The sequence below is a fragment of the Leptodactylus fuscus genome, chromosome 1, assembly GCF_031893055.1.
Source record: "Leptodactylus fuscus isolate aLepFus1 chromosome 1, aLepFus1.hap2, whole genome shotgun sequence".
NCBI lineage: Eukaryota > Metazoa > Chordata > Amphibia > Anura > Leptodactylidae > Leptodactylus > Leptodactylus fuscus.
Window position 1 is genome coordinate 312,441,896 of NC_134265.1, and position 16,275 is coordinate 312,458,170.

General features: G+C 40.9%; 1 protein-coding gene across 3 annotated transcripts in view; it reads right to left on the reverse strand.

Annotated features, from left to right (window-relative positions):
• Positions 1–15,206, reverse strand: part of KIT (KIT proto-oncogene, receptor tyrosine kinase) — a 50,061-nt gene extending 34,855 nt beyond the window's left edge. For 2 of the 3 annotated variants that reach the window (XM_075259562.1, XM_075259544.1), the window contains exon 1: positions 15,076–15,206. In XM_075259562.1, the coding sequence (XP_075115663.1) occupies positions 15,076–15,154 (79 nt within the window). In that variant the 5' untranslated portion in view covers positions 15,155–15,206. The remainder of the gene's footprint in view (positions 1–15,075) is intronic. The other variant, XM_075259554.1, reaches the window with a different exon arrangement.
• Positions 15,207–16,275: the final 1,069 nt, after the last annotated feature.

Sequence of the window (16,275 nt, forward strand, 5' to 3'; positions counted from 1 at the left end):
GGTCTCTGCACAGAACATGCAGGAGAGGAAGGTAGTTCATAATCTACTTTCCTGTCTGCACACTGACCCCATTCTAATCTATGGGATCCGTGTGTTTTTACTGCACAGCGCTTGCAATTGCGTTTGGTATTCTGTTGGGGGGGGGTCCTCACGCAGACTCCCCGAACGGAATACCAACACAGATGTGAATGAGGGGTAAGCGTTATTCACTTCCACGGAGCTCAGAAGTATTATTCACTTCAAAAGAGCTGAGCTGCAATATCATACACTACCTTTGGATAGATTGTTTTAGAATTAAAACAGCAATTTTTTTTTTAACCCTGTTCAACCCCTATAACTTTCACCCTACCCTGATAGCCTATACATATTAGGGCATTGTAATGAGTTATGCCTAACTACAGTATTATGTGGATTCAGGAAACTATAGAATTTATAGGAATATAATCAGGTCTGAAATTCTTATACTGGCAAAAATAGTAAACTGCGCTTTGTCCAAAATACTAAAGTTATAATAAACCCTAATCTTCGAAAAATATATCTTAAAGGACCATGACTAATAATTTAAAAACACACACAAACAAGAACATAGAAGAAATAAAGACTTTTTACGGACTGTAAAATTTGTCATAATTGAAAAAGTCACACACTGGACAGGTGCATTAATCCAGCAATAAATTCCCAGCCCTGCACAGTCTACCTCTTGCTATTTAATATTATGTAATTCTATCCCAAGCGACAAGCTCTTCAATTTCACATTGAAAATTAGTGCTCTCGAATAGAATGAAACTGCCCACACATGTGGGAAACTACTTATTGTGCTACTTTTTCTTTTTTACAATTCAAAGTGGGAGGTCAGATTATATCCTGAGATTATGTTATGCACACATGCACTTAAATTTGGGGGCCCTTTTGGAGGTATCTATAACTTCAGATTTATATTTGCGTTACAAGTGTGGTCTAAAAACACATCTATAACAGTAAGGCTTAGGCTGGGTTCACACAGGGATATTTGGACCAGATTTTGACATGGAGGCCGCCTTAGAATCCAGGATAAAAAATGGTTAGTCATGACTGGATGTCAGTGCAGTGCACCGGCATCCAGTCATGGCATTCTGCTCCGGATTAGGCCCAAATGAATGGGGAGGGAGGGGAGTGTCGTGCCGCAGACTCTGCAATGGATTCCACAGCAAAATCCAAAGAAGGAAAGGGCAGGTCACTTCTTTTTTTCGCAAGCGGGAAAAAAACACTTGAAGAAAAAGGAAGTGAACAGCTCTCATTTAAGTAAACGGGAGGCTTTTTTTTTTTTTTGGACCAGATTCTGAGGCAGATTCTGCCCCAAAATCCGGTCCAAAATTCCCATTTGAACCCAGCCTAAGGCTCAATATAGATGGCCGCAGCCAAAAGGCGCTGCGGGAAAAAGAAGTCTGTAGAGTTTTTCTCTTTGGACTTTCTGCTTCCATTATACCTATATGGAGGCCGCCACGGTTTTTGAAATTGTAGCATGTCTGCTGTGAATATTTTTCTGCAATGAAGCCAGAATCTCATCCACTTTGCACTGACTGTAAAATTGTAGTGTTTACGGTAAGTGGGGCCCAGGCCTAAAAATAAAATAAAACCAGAAATACACTTTAGATAGCTGTTAGCCATGTAGTTATATACATGTACACTCATGAGCAGGGCGTGTGTGCTGGGAGAACAAATAGGTCAATGGAAGTATAGAAAGGGATTGGTTGATAACAGTGGAGTATATTTACTGACTATATACTGATCTGTATATACAGATCTGTCACATGCAAATTTCCCTTATATACATTTTGGATGACCCTTTCAATGTACATTGGAGTGCAGTCCATTTCCATTCCCATATCGATATGCAAAGTCCCACAAGAATTGTAATGAACAGCAATGTGATGGAATGTATCCCCATTTCACAAGAGTGTCATGCTACCACCTCCGCTATTGATCGGTATTGCTGACTGCTGAAATTTCCAGGGACATCAAGAAGAAAGCGAAATGTTTACTCTGATAGCACATGATGATGATGGATAAAGCTACTTGACAAGCTCATCTATTAAAAACACGTAAGGACTGGTGGGCAGGCCCAAGGCTATCCATGATATTGAAGGTTTACACATCATATTTCTTACAAGCAAGAGATTATTGCTCATACTCAAGGATCTACTTCAATGCATTTTCTTAAAAGGACCTCTGGTTGGCCATACAGATTAGATGGCTGTAGGTCGAACACTTATTTGGATTTTCCCAAACCCATGCACACTAGACTGAGCATGCGGGAGAGGGAAAAATCTGTTCCTAATGTCTCTGGCTTGCCTCACAGAAAACAAAAGGATCAACCATACTGAAATCCAACAGCCCGCTCCTTCCATTTCCTGGAGTAAAAGGAGAGACAGGAAGTTCCTGGTTCTACAAAAATTGGTGGGTTTAGCCACCAATAAAATATTGTTTATGACCATCTTATAGACAGAGTGCTTATGTAGATTCAGCATCAATAATGATGGCGTGTCTCAGTACAAGATATGTAGGATAAAACTATGATCATACGAGAATAGATTTTTTTGGTCTTCCTATTGGTAATTTAATTTAAGAACAATAAATCAGATTCTCCATAGTCTGAATGATCTAAAAACGGGTAATGGTAGATTCATACAGAGAAGGAGAGCTGTGTCCTGGATTTATTTGGTATCACAATGAAGGGTGTAGGATATTCTCCTCTAGAATGAGGCCAATTTTCCTTGCAATTATTTTATTAAAAGTCTTATATGCTAATCTAGTTATAATCTCGTGACTGTGCACCACTGCTTCAGTATACACAGGAGAAACGTTTGTAAGCGATCATGTGAAAACTACACATTGTTAATGAGCAAACAGCAGGTGACTCCGACTTTGGAATACAGGTAGGAATTATACCGTACACATGTAACCGTTCACAATGTAAATAATCAGTTATCATATTCTGTGTATTCTGAACTACTTTGGAATAAAACTCTCAGGCTGGTCTTATATGGCCGTAATGTAAGTCCGCAAATGGTCCACAATTGAAAGTTTTCAATTGCAGACCATTTGCGGACACAAGATATTCAATGTGGCCTCTTACACCATCGGATATTTTATCCGTGGTGTGGCCGGGCTGCAACCGTGGTCCGCAATTTATAGAACATGTCCGTAATAGCCGTGAATTGCAGCACTACACGGACTCACCCAGAGAACTCTATGGGCGAGCGCGGCAGGACACTGACGTTTGCGGAGTCTATGTTGCCGATCAGCAACTAGTGTTGCTGATCAGCAACTTGCGGACCATACATTCAATACGGTCGTGTAAGACCAGCCTCAACAGGCCATGCCTATAAACACAGAATTCATGAGTCAACAAGTCAAATGGAGCAAATAGGGGAATCTTTTAAAGGGGTATTCCCATCTTAGACATATATGACATTTCATAATAGCATAATGCTAGTGGGAAAAAAAATTAAGAGATGGCTGAACTTGTATGACAGACTCCTATAGAAGGGTATGGAGAAAGCCACAGAGATGCTCAAGCCACCACTATATTCATGTTGCACCTGTAAGTGGTAGACATGAATGTGAAAATAGAAAGAATGGTATGACAGACCTCCAAATGTGTGTTACTAGAGGGTATAAGTATAAGTAAGAATAGTGGGCAAAAGGGATGGAGTATGACAGCAGGATCAGACTACACAGGTTTAGACCGGCTGCAGACGAACTGTGCGGCTGGCCATGAATTAAAAGCACAGGTGGCACACGGGGATGTCCCCATGTGCCACTCATGCGCAAGCCGTGCTTCTGCGGCTCCTTTCATTAAATGAATAGAAGCCACGGAAGCAAGGGCCACAAAATAGGACCTGTTCTATATTTTGCCGCCCGGAATGTCAGTTTGAACACGGGACCGTGAAATTCATGGTTGTGTGTACTGGCCCATAGAAAAGAATGGGTTAGGGCTCGTTCACATCTGCGCCCGGTCTCCGTTCTGTAGGTTTCTGTTTCCTGCACAAAACAGAGGCAGGAGACGGAAACCTGCAGGACTCTTTAAGCCCATTCATTTGAATGGGTTTGAAAGATGTCCGGCCATGAGCGGCGGTAAGCGTTTTATGCTCTCCGCCGCGAAACTGTTTTTTTAAAATCGGACACAGAGTCGGACATGCAGTATTCTGTGTCCGATTTAAAAAAAAAACGGTATTGCGGCGGAGTGCATAAAACGCTCACCGGCCGGACCCGGTCTGATAGCTTTCCGTTTTCTGCATGCAGAAGACAGAAAGCTGAGAACGGAGACCCTAATGCTAGTGTGAACCTAGCGTCAGTGTGCTATCCATGAAATACACATATAGCACACTGACCTTGGTCACGATCGTCTGCAAGGGGCCTTAGGCTGTAGTGTGTCTCTAAGAATACAAGTGTAAGTATCATTTAAAATATTTTTATTGGGTTCTCATGTCATACTGGCCACCAGGAGATAATATTGCTAGAAACTGTGAAAACCCAGAACTCCCAAGGCTAGACAAAATCTGGTCTGCTGTATACTTCATCAGTGACATGGAAACAAGGTACAAATGCAGTGCGAAATCAGATAACTACTAGTGCTGGTGGAAACCTGAGCTACTCTCTCCAAGTCAGCAGATAACACACCTCAGTAAGTGCCATTTAATGAAGCTTTTTACATGTTGTATTGATGTCACCAATTTTGACCAGTGGGTTTCTGGGTGCGGAGACCAATTGCTTAAATGAAGGGGCAGAATAACTGAGCACTGTTCATATATATAGTGATCAGATAAGTGCTACTGCTCATTTGACTTGGTCCCTTGGTGCCCTATCATAGTTTAGGGCAAAACATCTTTAAATAGTTGCACTTTACTGTGGAATTTCACAGGTCATACAGGAACACTTGAATAAGTTTGATGTATTCTTTTGTAGCATTACTTACCAAATAATAGAATAACTGTTTACTTAAAACTGACCCAAGATCACAAGTTTTCTTCCCGTAGATAATGAAATGTTAATGGATATTGGGCCAGTGAACACGTCTTTTGTTCTTATGTGAGAGCCTCTTTCATAAACCTTCATAAAGAATTCCATCTCAATCGATTTATATGATGCTTAGAAAGCTCCTTGGATCATGAGCATGTAAAACAAGCTCTGCTCTGTCCACCACTGCGGACAACACTTGAGACTGTTTTCCATGCGTGATAATCTACCACGTCAATGCGTACTGTCATGGGATGAAGGTAAAAAACACTGCAGCATTGGGACAAAGCCTATCTTCTTCTATTCTTAGTCAAATATTTTATATACCGGTTTTGCTATAGGTAGAACATAATGGAAGCTTACGTTTTGTTTTTTTTGTTTTTTTTTAATTTCAAGGTGAATGCTTATTCCCAATGCATATTTCCAAGGCGGCTGACCCGTAACGCCAGAATGAGCTTTGTTAGGTTTTAACACACCTGAAAATATATTATTCTCACATTTTACAGCTCTTTCACTGCAACAAACCCTGACTATTTAATCCTATGCCGCACCTTTACAGTGTTTATAATCTGTCTGAAATTCTTCCTAACCATTCACAAGAGACAAAGTAATACTTTTATACAATAAGGAAGGAATGACATACATACTGAAGACACTGGTGTAATATATATAATCCCTCAGATTCCCTAATGACTAATTCTAGCTGTGCTGGTATTTCTCCAGTTGCTTAGCAAGAACACTACAGACAGCAGGTGACCATATGGGCTCTCGTGGAGACTCGTGTAGTCGTCTACTATACCGGAAATGTGATTTTAGCACTTTTTAATAAGCAGACTTTTTGCCTGCTACATGTTATAAAAGAAGATGGAACTAGAAATAATATCAGTATTTTTTTTATTATAGCTAGATAGAGAAAACTCCTTGTATCATGAACGAAAAGTGATAAAATTGATATTAAAGGGCTACTTCAAGACTTTATACTAATGACCAATCTATAGAATACATTATCAATATCTTATTGTTAGGGATCTGACGCCAACTGGTCAGCTAACTGAAGGGGCTGCAGAGCTTGAGGCGAGTGCTGCCATGTTTTCACAGTATACCAGATATAGTGCTATACATAGCATAGTCTCTTTATCTGTTATAGCAGCTCAGTCAATGGGATTGAGCTGTAGAAGAATCAGAAGACAGTGACATTGATGAGATGTTGACAAAGAACATAAACACTGTAACCAATCATTTGTCACAGAGATAACAACCTTACTGAGGCTACCTATGCAGCCTTTGGCTATTTGGACATCATTGAAGTTGGATGAAAAGAGATTGGTGGGTAACTTAGGAAGCGACAGCAAAACAGCAGTGAGGAATTGGTAGGGTATTACTCCTTTTGTTATTTTACAGTATTGCAATTTGCTTGAAAAGCATTTCACTTAGGGTTTTCTGGGAAATTATGGGGGGAAAAAATCACTAGGGGGAGGAAATAGCACAATTTTTTTTAAAAAAAAGAACCCCCAGCAACGCTCCAGCACCACCAAGGTTTCAGCTGGTATGATCCTGTAGAATGATGTTCTGTCTACCTATGTGGCCAATCACTAGCCTCAGTGGTCGTGTGACATTCATGTCAGCATACCTACTGAGGTCAGTGCCTATCTGCCAAAGTCATGTGGGTAGACAACATGTCATAGCTGCAGGAAAACCAACAAAAACCAGCGGTGACCACTGGAGCAGCAGAACTGGATCAGGTTAGTTGTTATTTTATGCCATTTCCTTCCTTTAGTCATCTCTTCTCAATATAGAAAATCCCTTTAAATATAAGAGCATTTATATAGACGCAAATAACTCGGCAGGAAATGTTATTAGTGAGCAGTACACAATGTTCTATAAAGTAATATTTATTTATCTTATTTATGTAAAGGCATTGCCACTTACTGATATCACAATGCTAAATATCTCCGACTAAAGGATCACAATTGAAAAGCCTTTTTGTCTGTTTCCTTAAATGACTGTAAGTAAAGTAAGGATGCTATAAGCCAAAGTTCCTTATGATTAAACCAAGTGAAAGACATTTCCCTGTAATGTGGACAAGTACTGCTTTAGTAATAAAGGGAGGACGGTTCATCAAGGATGTTATGAATGTTTTGTTTCCTGATGTCTTTTTTTTATAAAATAAAGTTGGGGGAAATGACTCAAATTCCTGAAATTTGCCATGTGGCCAAATGGAAAAAATGCAAGGTGTAAAAATAATGGCATGAAATGTACCAGCTGTGGTTTGTGGGCAACACTGGGTTTCAGTAGACATCTCTAATGCTTACAGTAAAAGAAACCATGCACTTTTTACAAGATGTTTTCTTCTAAAGTTTTCCCATCTTTTCTCCTAAAAATGAAGATTAGCAAACCATCACGGCGGTTTAGCATTGCTACTTTTATGTTGGAGGATTGAAGTCTATTTTGTGGTTGCACCCTGGAATTGTATACAACTTGACTCCATCTACCAGACCACTGGAACACTTCATACTTTGAATGACCACAAATTACTCCCAATATTTGGGAAGTGTCTCTGCAAGACTGTGGCGACAGATCAGAGTCAGTTCAAGTTTTGGGTGGAGTCGAAAACTAAAATAATTCATTATTTGAAGTTATATCATACTATCAAAATTGTATAATTCATTTGATGAATAGCTTGTTGCATATTTACTTAAAGAGGATTTCAATCACTATGTTTTTTCCGTGAATTAAGAGGCGCTTCGGCCTATCGATTGTTTGTCAGAACCATAACCAGAGCAGATTACTGTACAGATTACTATGGTTTCAGCACACAACTGCTGTACTACAAGCAGAGCTAGGAGGCTAACCTGAGGCCACAGAGTTTTTGGAAACATTTAGCACAGTCCAGCCTATGAACACTGTAATGCATGCCAACCCTATTGTCAAATAAAAGGCTTGCCAAGATTTAAGTACAAATCTGTTGGCTATCTTGTATGTAATGTTAGGAGACTCTACATCTCCTTTACTGCACAGTTAGTAAAAATGGCAATTCCAAGGAATAGCATGTTATAAGACAACCAATGCCTCTAAAATTCAGCATGTAGACAAGTTAAAGGGTTTTTCTGTCCCCAAATGGAGCTTTCATACTGATGACTTATCCACAGGATAGATGATCATTATGTGATCAGTGGGGGTCCGACACCTTTACCCCAAATAGATCAGCTGTTTCAACAGTCCTTAGGCTGGTCCAGTGATCAAGGGGGGGCAGAGAACTTATTCAAGTGATTTCTACAGCACAGTGGTAATTCCAGGGAATTGCAGCATTACTTCTATTACTTGAATGGGAGCGGTCTGTGTGTAAGCCCCTTCCAGTGCACCTAGAGGCTACAGGAACAGCTGATCTGGGTAGAGGGCCCCCACAGATCACATACTGATAATCTATCCTATGGATGTGTGATCAGTGTAAAAACTCAATTTAGGGCCAGAAAACCCCTTTTAAGCTTTGCAGAATACTGTTAATGCAACAAATTCCCTTATGTCTTGGAATATTAAATTGTGTTAATCTCTTTATAAAGTAGAATAGCCTTCTCAGGCCAATATGAAGACATTACTCGGATCAAAATTCTGGAGCACTGACAAGGCAGACGTTGGTCAGCGTCGACATTACAGATAACGAGAGGATTTCAAGGGCCAATTAACATTTACTGTCCACTTAACTCTCACTTCATTGCAGAGCGAGATGCTTAGTGGTTTCAGGCCGAGGCCAGCTCCCCTAAAGTCAAATTATGTCATTAAAGCAGTGCTCAATTACTGCCCATAATAGCATCCAAGAGGCATCGCATAGAAGGAGATGGTGTCATGAAAATAAAACTGCATCACGTTTATGGCCAAAAGGTAATCATTCTTACACTTAACAAGGGTCATGATTCCAGAACTACTAGCAAAGTAAAAGCAACCATTTACACTGCATGTGATTGCAAGTAGAAGCTGGAAATCAAGTCTCTTGTCTCACCTGCTGTCAAAACACTGCCATAAATATATACACGTTGTCTACAGCAAAAAAACAGAAATCATGTAATCAAGGACTATACAGAAATAATAGGGATATGTAACTAACCATTTCCTGCTGTGGGTAGGCATGTGAGGTACAAGCGAAGAGAACTGTGCCTTGTACAATGCCATCCATAATGAGTCTCTGGCCCACCTGACTGATAAGCAGCATTATAAAGAGACAGGTGACAATGAAAGAAATGGCAGATGAAAATAGTAGAAAGCTGTGTTCATTAGAACAAGATTCTTTGTAATGGAAAACATAAGCAAGTGTAATATATAGCCAGCGACTGCAAACACAAAAGAAACCGAGAAACTTACCTGGTATAAGAACAACTACTGAGTTATGTTCTAGATTACAGTAGGTCACCTTCTAGTCCCAGCATGCCTACCACGTCTGCTTTTCTTAGTACTCCTACAGTAATGAATGGAGCATGCTGGTAGTTGTAGTTACACAGTAGCCAGAGTTGTAAAGGTCTCCGATCCCTGCTCTAGCCAGTAGACTGACATGAACCTGCATATTTCAAACCATCTTGGGCCCAATTCACATCTGCGTTCAGATTTCCGTTAGGGGAGTCCACTTGGGAACCCCCGAACAAAAAATCTATCTGCATAAAAAGCGGTTACCTAAGGAAACCCGTGGACCCCATAGACTATAATGGGGTTCATGTGACTTCCGCACGAAAAACACGGAGAGAAAAGTGTAGCTTGCATATTTCATGTGCATAGGGGAACGGAATGGCCTCAAGGCAGATGTGAACTGGGCCTTATAGACAAAGGATGTAGTAGGCAGCTATTAGGGCTGGTTCACACCTGCGCCCGCGCGCTTTAAGCAATCCTGCTGGGTTTCCGTTTTCTGCCCCGAGAAACCGGACATGGGACGGAAACCCGGCAGTCAGTTTTCAAACCCATTCAAGTGAATGGGTTTGAAAAGTGAGCACCCGCGAGCGTTTTGTACCTGTCCACGGTGAAACCGGTTTTTTTTTTTAAATTGGGCACAAAGTCCTGCATTTCCGACTTCACTTGAACGGGTTTGAAAACTGACTGCCAGGTTTCCGTCCCCTGTCCGGTTTCTCGGGGTAGAAGACAGAAACCCAGCAGGATTGCTTAAAACGCACACAGGCGCAGATGTGAATCTGCCCTTATACTGCTCCCAGAGCAAGAAAAAAGGGGAGTTTCTACAATATGGTTGTACCCTGTATTGTGTCCTCTCCAAATAAGAATGATCTTCAATTGAATGCACATAACTCTGAAAGTCCCAGTAGGAACCTCACGAAAATAGTAAGAGACTGAGACTAGGAATGGGGGCTCTAAACTACATGTACTATTCTTTCAAGAATCAATGCTTGTTACACCTGCTACTAAAAATATTCCCAAAAATTATGGCTGGTGTGGCTGATAAATCTTAAAGTGCTAAAAAGTGATCTAGATAAGTGAGTTACAACAACTGGCCAATGGATCTTTTACTCTGCTTCAAGTCTGAGGTAGAAAAGTGCAAAAAATAAGCCATAACATGGGTCTATACATATGGCAAAGTGGGTCAAACTGTTCCCCAGAAACATGTGGATCTCTATTGATGATGGTAAAGTAAACTCAATAGGGTCTTTCCTCATTTCTGGTAGCAGTTTTGCTGAGTGTCACTATTATAATTCACTAATGATGGGGGACACGAGTCAGAAGAACCTCTTAAATACCTTAGATATGTCTACTTAGAGCAGATAACACATGCTTATGTAAACCACACAACTCTTACAACAGATAATCTTTAACCTGACTCCCAAGCTCCTGGAAGGAAAGATCTGCTGAACACTGAAGATTTTCAGAACAGCAAATATTTTAACTAAAATATTTTCTACTAAACAAATACACATTTTGCACACTCTGCTTACTGTGTTTACCTTCTTGTAACCTGTTTAGTACATAAGGGTGATAGATACTCTATAACAGTCCTCATACCCGAATATGGAACTGCAAACAAAGGTATATCATATAACACAAGGTCTCTTCATGCGGGATGACTTCTCAAGCCACTAATAAACAGACAGCGGTTTGGAAAGACATCTATTAAGGATATGATGGGTGTTTCTACCCAAGGGATCTTTGCTGCAGGCAGACACAGTTCCTAGTGATCGTTCTCATAAGTGCCATATGCAGCAATATCGCTTGGCCAAGTGTGCATGGGTTTTGAATGGGGAGAGGGAGGAAAGTGTTTCAAGTCACTTCAGGTGGAGACTTTTCTAAATTTGAAATTCAATAGCCATATCTTTATTTCCATCAACATCTACCTTCAGGCGAAAGTCAGGACACCCCTATACACATAACAGCCAACATTACTTTACAGTGTCTAGACACCCTATACACCAAACTACTAAAGCAGAGGTCTGCTATCTGGGGCTCTTCAGCCGCAGTGAAAACAGACAGGCTGGAAGTTGTAGTACTACAGTGCAGCGAAGGAATCCTGAATCCATCCAAGGACAACATCTGGATTCAAATCTGTGTTTATTGTCCACGTGTTTGCGTAGGTTTCCTCATAGTACTGCAGTTTCCTCTCAAGCTGCGTTCAGATTTCCGTTTGGGGGGTACGCTTGGAGACTCCCTTGAGTGGAAACCTAATCCGCTTAAAAAAGGGTTACCCATGAAACCCACGGACCCCATAGACTATAATGGGCTGATCTGTCTGGTTTCCGCCCGTAAAGGGCGAAAAATACAGAGAGAAAAGCGCTACTTGTGGAGGGGAACATAATCCCCATACGGAGAGCCAACACTGGTGTGAATCCAGCCTCACAATCCAAAGACATACTGATCGGAAATCTACATTGTAAACCCTACTGTGTGATGACATATCTGTAAAGTGCTGCGGGGGTTGTTGGCACTGTATAAGCATGTAAAATACATAAATATCACACTTGGGGTACTGTACACTGCAGACCACCACTTCACACATTCTCACTACTTATTCTACCACAACTGGCTCTATGTCAAGTCTTCACTTTCTAGATGAGTCACTATAAAGCTGTCACGTGGTTCCTGTTTACATCTGCCACTACACACACAAGCAAACCCTTTGGGGTCTAAATAATATTCATTTTCATGTGTATTCCTGAGTGAACACAAGCTACGTATGCCGATTTTAGGTCTAGACTCCACAACGATTAGAGATGGCTTGTAAATTCCTATCCATATTTGCTTTTTAGAAGCTTGCAGCATGCAAACACACACTCCCCTTTGAAGCTTCCATTAGCTGACCCCCTAGGTACGTTATAACCTGAATTTTATGTCTTTATTCACCTGGGCTCTACAATAAAAATGGGAAATGTTAAAATCAAGACGTTCCTTAATCTTGCTCACATGTATTGTGGTGTGGTGTTACTGAAATTACAGAGCACATATTCAGGGGGATTTAACCCTTTGATGTCAATATTTCAGGAAACAATTGGGATATTACTAATTCAGTTCTAAGGGAATAAAATGTCAGGTTTCACAACACACCTGCTTTTCAATAGGCTTTTAAGCCAGGGTACACAGCCCTGGAGTTTCATGATGTGATATTACCCATCAACATCAAATCAATAAAAGGTAAAGAGAGATTAGCTGTAAGTACAGCCTGACTGGTACTTATCTGGGCATTATATCAGGAGCCAGGTAGCCAATGTGACTAGATAATTACTCCTGGCACCAAACCATGAGGGCTGTTTGCTCTTGATGTCTATGAGAGATCTCACTGGTAGTAAAAATACTGGTCTGTGTCATAAGTAAGTATCAGAAAGTGATGGAAAACCACACATCACTCAGTAAAGTGTCAGAAAACCCTTAAATCTTTGTAGGTGATACATAAATGTGTACACACAAATCTATTTTCATCCAACTATGACATTGGAATTTAGCTATGTATTTATACATATGACTACAAAGTAGTCTATACATTCAAGCATGTTCCTCCATCTGCTGCAATAATAAACCTATGTTCCAAAGGGAAGCAGAAAGCAATAAATGTAACTATTACATAAAATCACCACAAGGGGTAAATAGCATAATCCCTGGCTACTGTTACTTGCGCCTCTTAGATTACCTATATGTTTTCTCTACAGGCCACTAACCCAGAAAACTTTGAGAGATCATTAATAATGAGTGATCCATAGAAAATCTTAAAAGTAGCCCTTAGAGTAAAGTAGCCTATGTAAAACTCTAACACTAGGTCATCTTCCGTTATGGTAACTTCTTAATACAAGAAAAGTTTATGCTCAGAGAATGTCTATTGTAGAAGGTTATCTTACTGAGCAGGGAAGGGTCAATGTGTGTTGTTGTCCAGGTCTGTTATGGCCTCTCTGGTCACCCTAACAACATATAGAAGGTAGTCATTTTCTTAAACCTTGCACATGTCTAAGGTTTCACAAAGTTTTCATTCACTTCCAAGGCAACCGTTCAGAGGGACAAACCAGACATGAAATGACCAATGGACCAGCTGCGTAAACATTCCAGGACTTGTATAACAATGTATTCTCCTTTCCTTCAGGTCTAGGACCAACTTATACCTGAACATTCAAGCCTCAGCAACACTCTATGGATGAAGTGGTGTCACCATGTCAAGTGACATGAACTCATCTCAGTTGTTCAATGAATAATGAACGTCAGAAGATTGCTAATTCATTGGGTTAAGAATGGGTGACGTGCTTAGATAGTCTGCAGGCAGAATGTTTCAAAGAAATACGTGATTTCTGTGGCACGCAATGGATGGGCGTTCTAAAATGCCATATACTAGCAAGCAGGCTTATAAGTCTCCAGCAGGATAGGGTTAATGATGGCACATAAAGCAATCTGCCCCCTGGCACCAGCACTATGTACTATGAAGCTGAGCTTACACACAACCAGAACTATGTTCCACTAAGGCAAACACAAGTAGTTTACTAAGATCTGAACTGATTCCACATAAAAACCAAAATTCCCTAAGAAGGCATTGTCTATGATGAACTCCGTTTTATTGTCAGTTTTGCAGTTTGCGACTTTTCTCAGCCAATCGATTTTAATTCAGGAATTACGACTATTGAGGTCACAATGTGACAGATCTTTGACCCTAGAGCTGGCCATAGGTGCAACGATTTTATGATGTGTTCAATAGAACATATGAAAATATCATTTGCGACATTATTCTTATCATTTGATATAGTATGAGACATGTGCGTTTTTCAAGAGTACCTTTCTTCGCAAAGAGTAAATTAAGGCTTTGCTCACACTAGCGCGATGTCCGCTATATGCATCTGTTTTCTAATGGCTTGGGCTCAGTATTTTTGACCACAAGAAAAATACTGCAAACTGTAATATTCTTGTTGTGAAGAACATCAGAAAGGGTGACAAAAAACAAAAAGTCAGGCAAGTGTGAACCGAGCCTCAAGAGTGATAGGTGACTGTCCAGAGTTCTATTGGCTGCAATCGTTATTTTAGTACCAAAATCATTATCATTACATTTACTATATCTTAAGATTTTGCACCATCAATAAGACATCTGCATCAGTAATAACTATAATAATTTTATAAAAGACAATGACACTCAAAGTAGTTAATTCCAAGTATCCTGCAGCAATTCCCTACTCAGTCCCAGAGCTGCATCCCTGTGGAACTACAAGTGCCATATCTCCCACCAGGAGCATTGTGTGGAGTACCACAGGTACACAGCCGTGCTCCTCCAAGAGTCTAGTAGCAGAAGTAGGTTAATAATTACAAGCAGGCACAAACAAGCAGTCTAGATAAAGGGGATCAATACAAAAGTTTAACCCTCTGCCTACCACCAAGATGAGCCACTTCCCAAGCACAGCTCTGTCCAGCAAACAACTCAGCGGTGACATCAATGCGATCTCTAGTCTGCAGGTTTCCCAGGTCTCCCAAGTTTGCAGGACCACAGAATGAACGCACAGCAATGCTCATACAGCATCAATGACTGTTACAACTGGATACTAGGTATAAGACCAACAATAGCAGGATGCCTGCAGTATATACTATATCCAAACAGTAGTAAAAGGCAAAAAGTGATGCAGATCCCAGGCTGACCTGTGTGATAGGTGAGCAGCAGAAGCAAGCAGAGCACATCCCAGCCCATGGTGAGTGCCCAGGATGGAGGCTGCCTCATAGCACCGCCACTGACTACTCCTCTGTCTTCTCCTTGGTTTATCCTCAAGCAGCACTTACTACAAGTGACCTCCTCAACAGGAGCAGCCAGCAAGGTAGTCAGTGCGATTCTCCAGGCTCCGCCCCGACTCCTCCTGTGCCCGCCCACACAGCATGCTGCCTGCACACAACACTGATGAGGCTTTGTAGTCAGGGTGCTATGTACTTGGCCCAGGCTACCAGTATATACAGAGCTGTATATTGCAAGATCACATGTATAATGAAAGGACCCCTGGACCTTGGAGGAAATGACTGACTGATTGTAAGGCTGTGTTCATATGCTGCAGCTTTATACATGCAGTAGTAATTATGAAATGTCTATCACACTGTACCATGGAGAAATGTATTTGTGAGAGTTTGCAAACTTAGAAACCATTTTGGGCAGGTTTTACAGATTAACCCTCAACATTAAATATGTACAAATATAGTTTTACATGCCGTATCCACACCACAATCCTTACCTAGGATTCTGCCTTTATTTAAAGGGGTCTACTGCCATCCCTGACAATGCTGAGTCAGTGGGCTTTGGTTTAGGCTATGTTCACATCTGCGTCAAACAAAACCTCAGGGCAGAGTCCATCTAAAATCATAGATGAAAAAGTACTGCAGGCACCATGGAGAATATAACGGATACCAAACAGACCCCAATATGATGAGTGGGGTCCCCTGAATACGATGTCCCTCATTAGATGGATCTTTCTTTATTGTTTAATCCTTTCACCTGTTCCTACAACGTACCAGAAGAACAGATTAAAGAACACAGATGTGAATGCACCCCTACTTTATTAAAGCAAAGCGAATTCCGTAGCGAATCCCCTCCACACGCTGCGATTTCCAAAACCGGTGTGTTTTTGATAATTACGACATGTTAATTACACCTACAGAAACGCCTGGATTTCCCTATAGGCATAATGGAAACTGAAAGTCCCCAGAGGTTTCCAAACTTTTGGCAAAATGTGATGTGGGAAAAACCGTGCTGCATTGCCGCCGCAGTTATTCCCGCAGCGTTTTTTTTTTTTTTTTTTGTGGTCTATTATGTGGGGTTTTAGCCTAATGAACTTCGCCATTCCAGAAGAAAAGAAG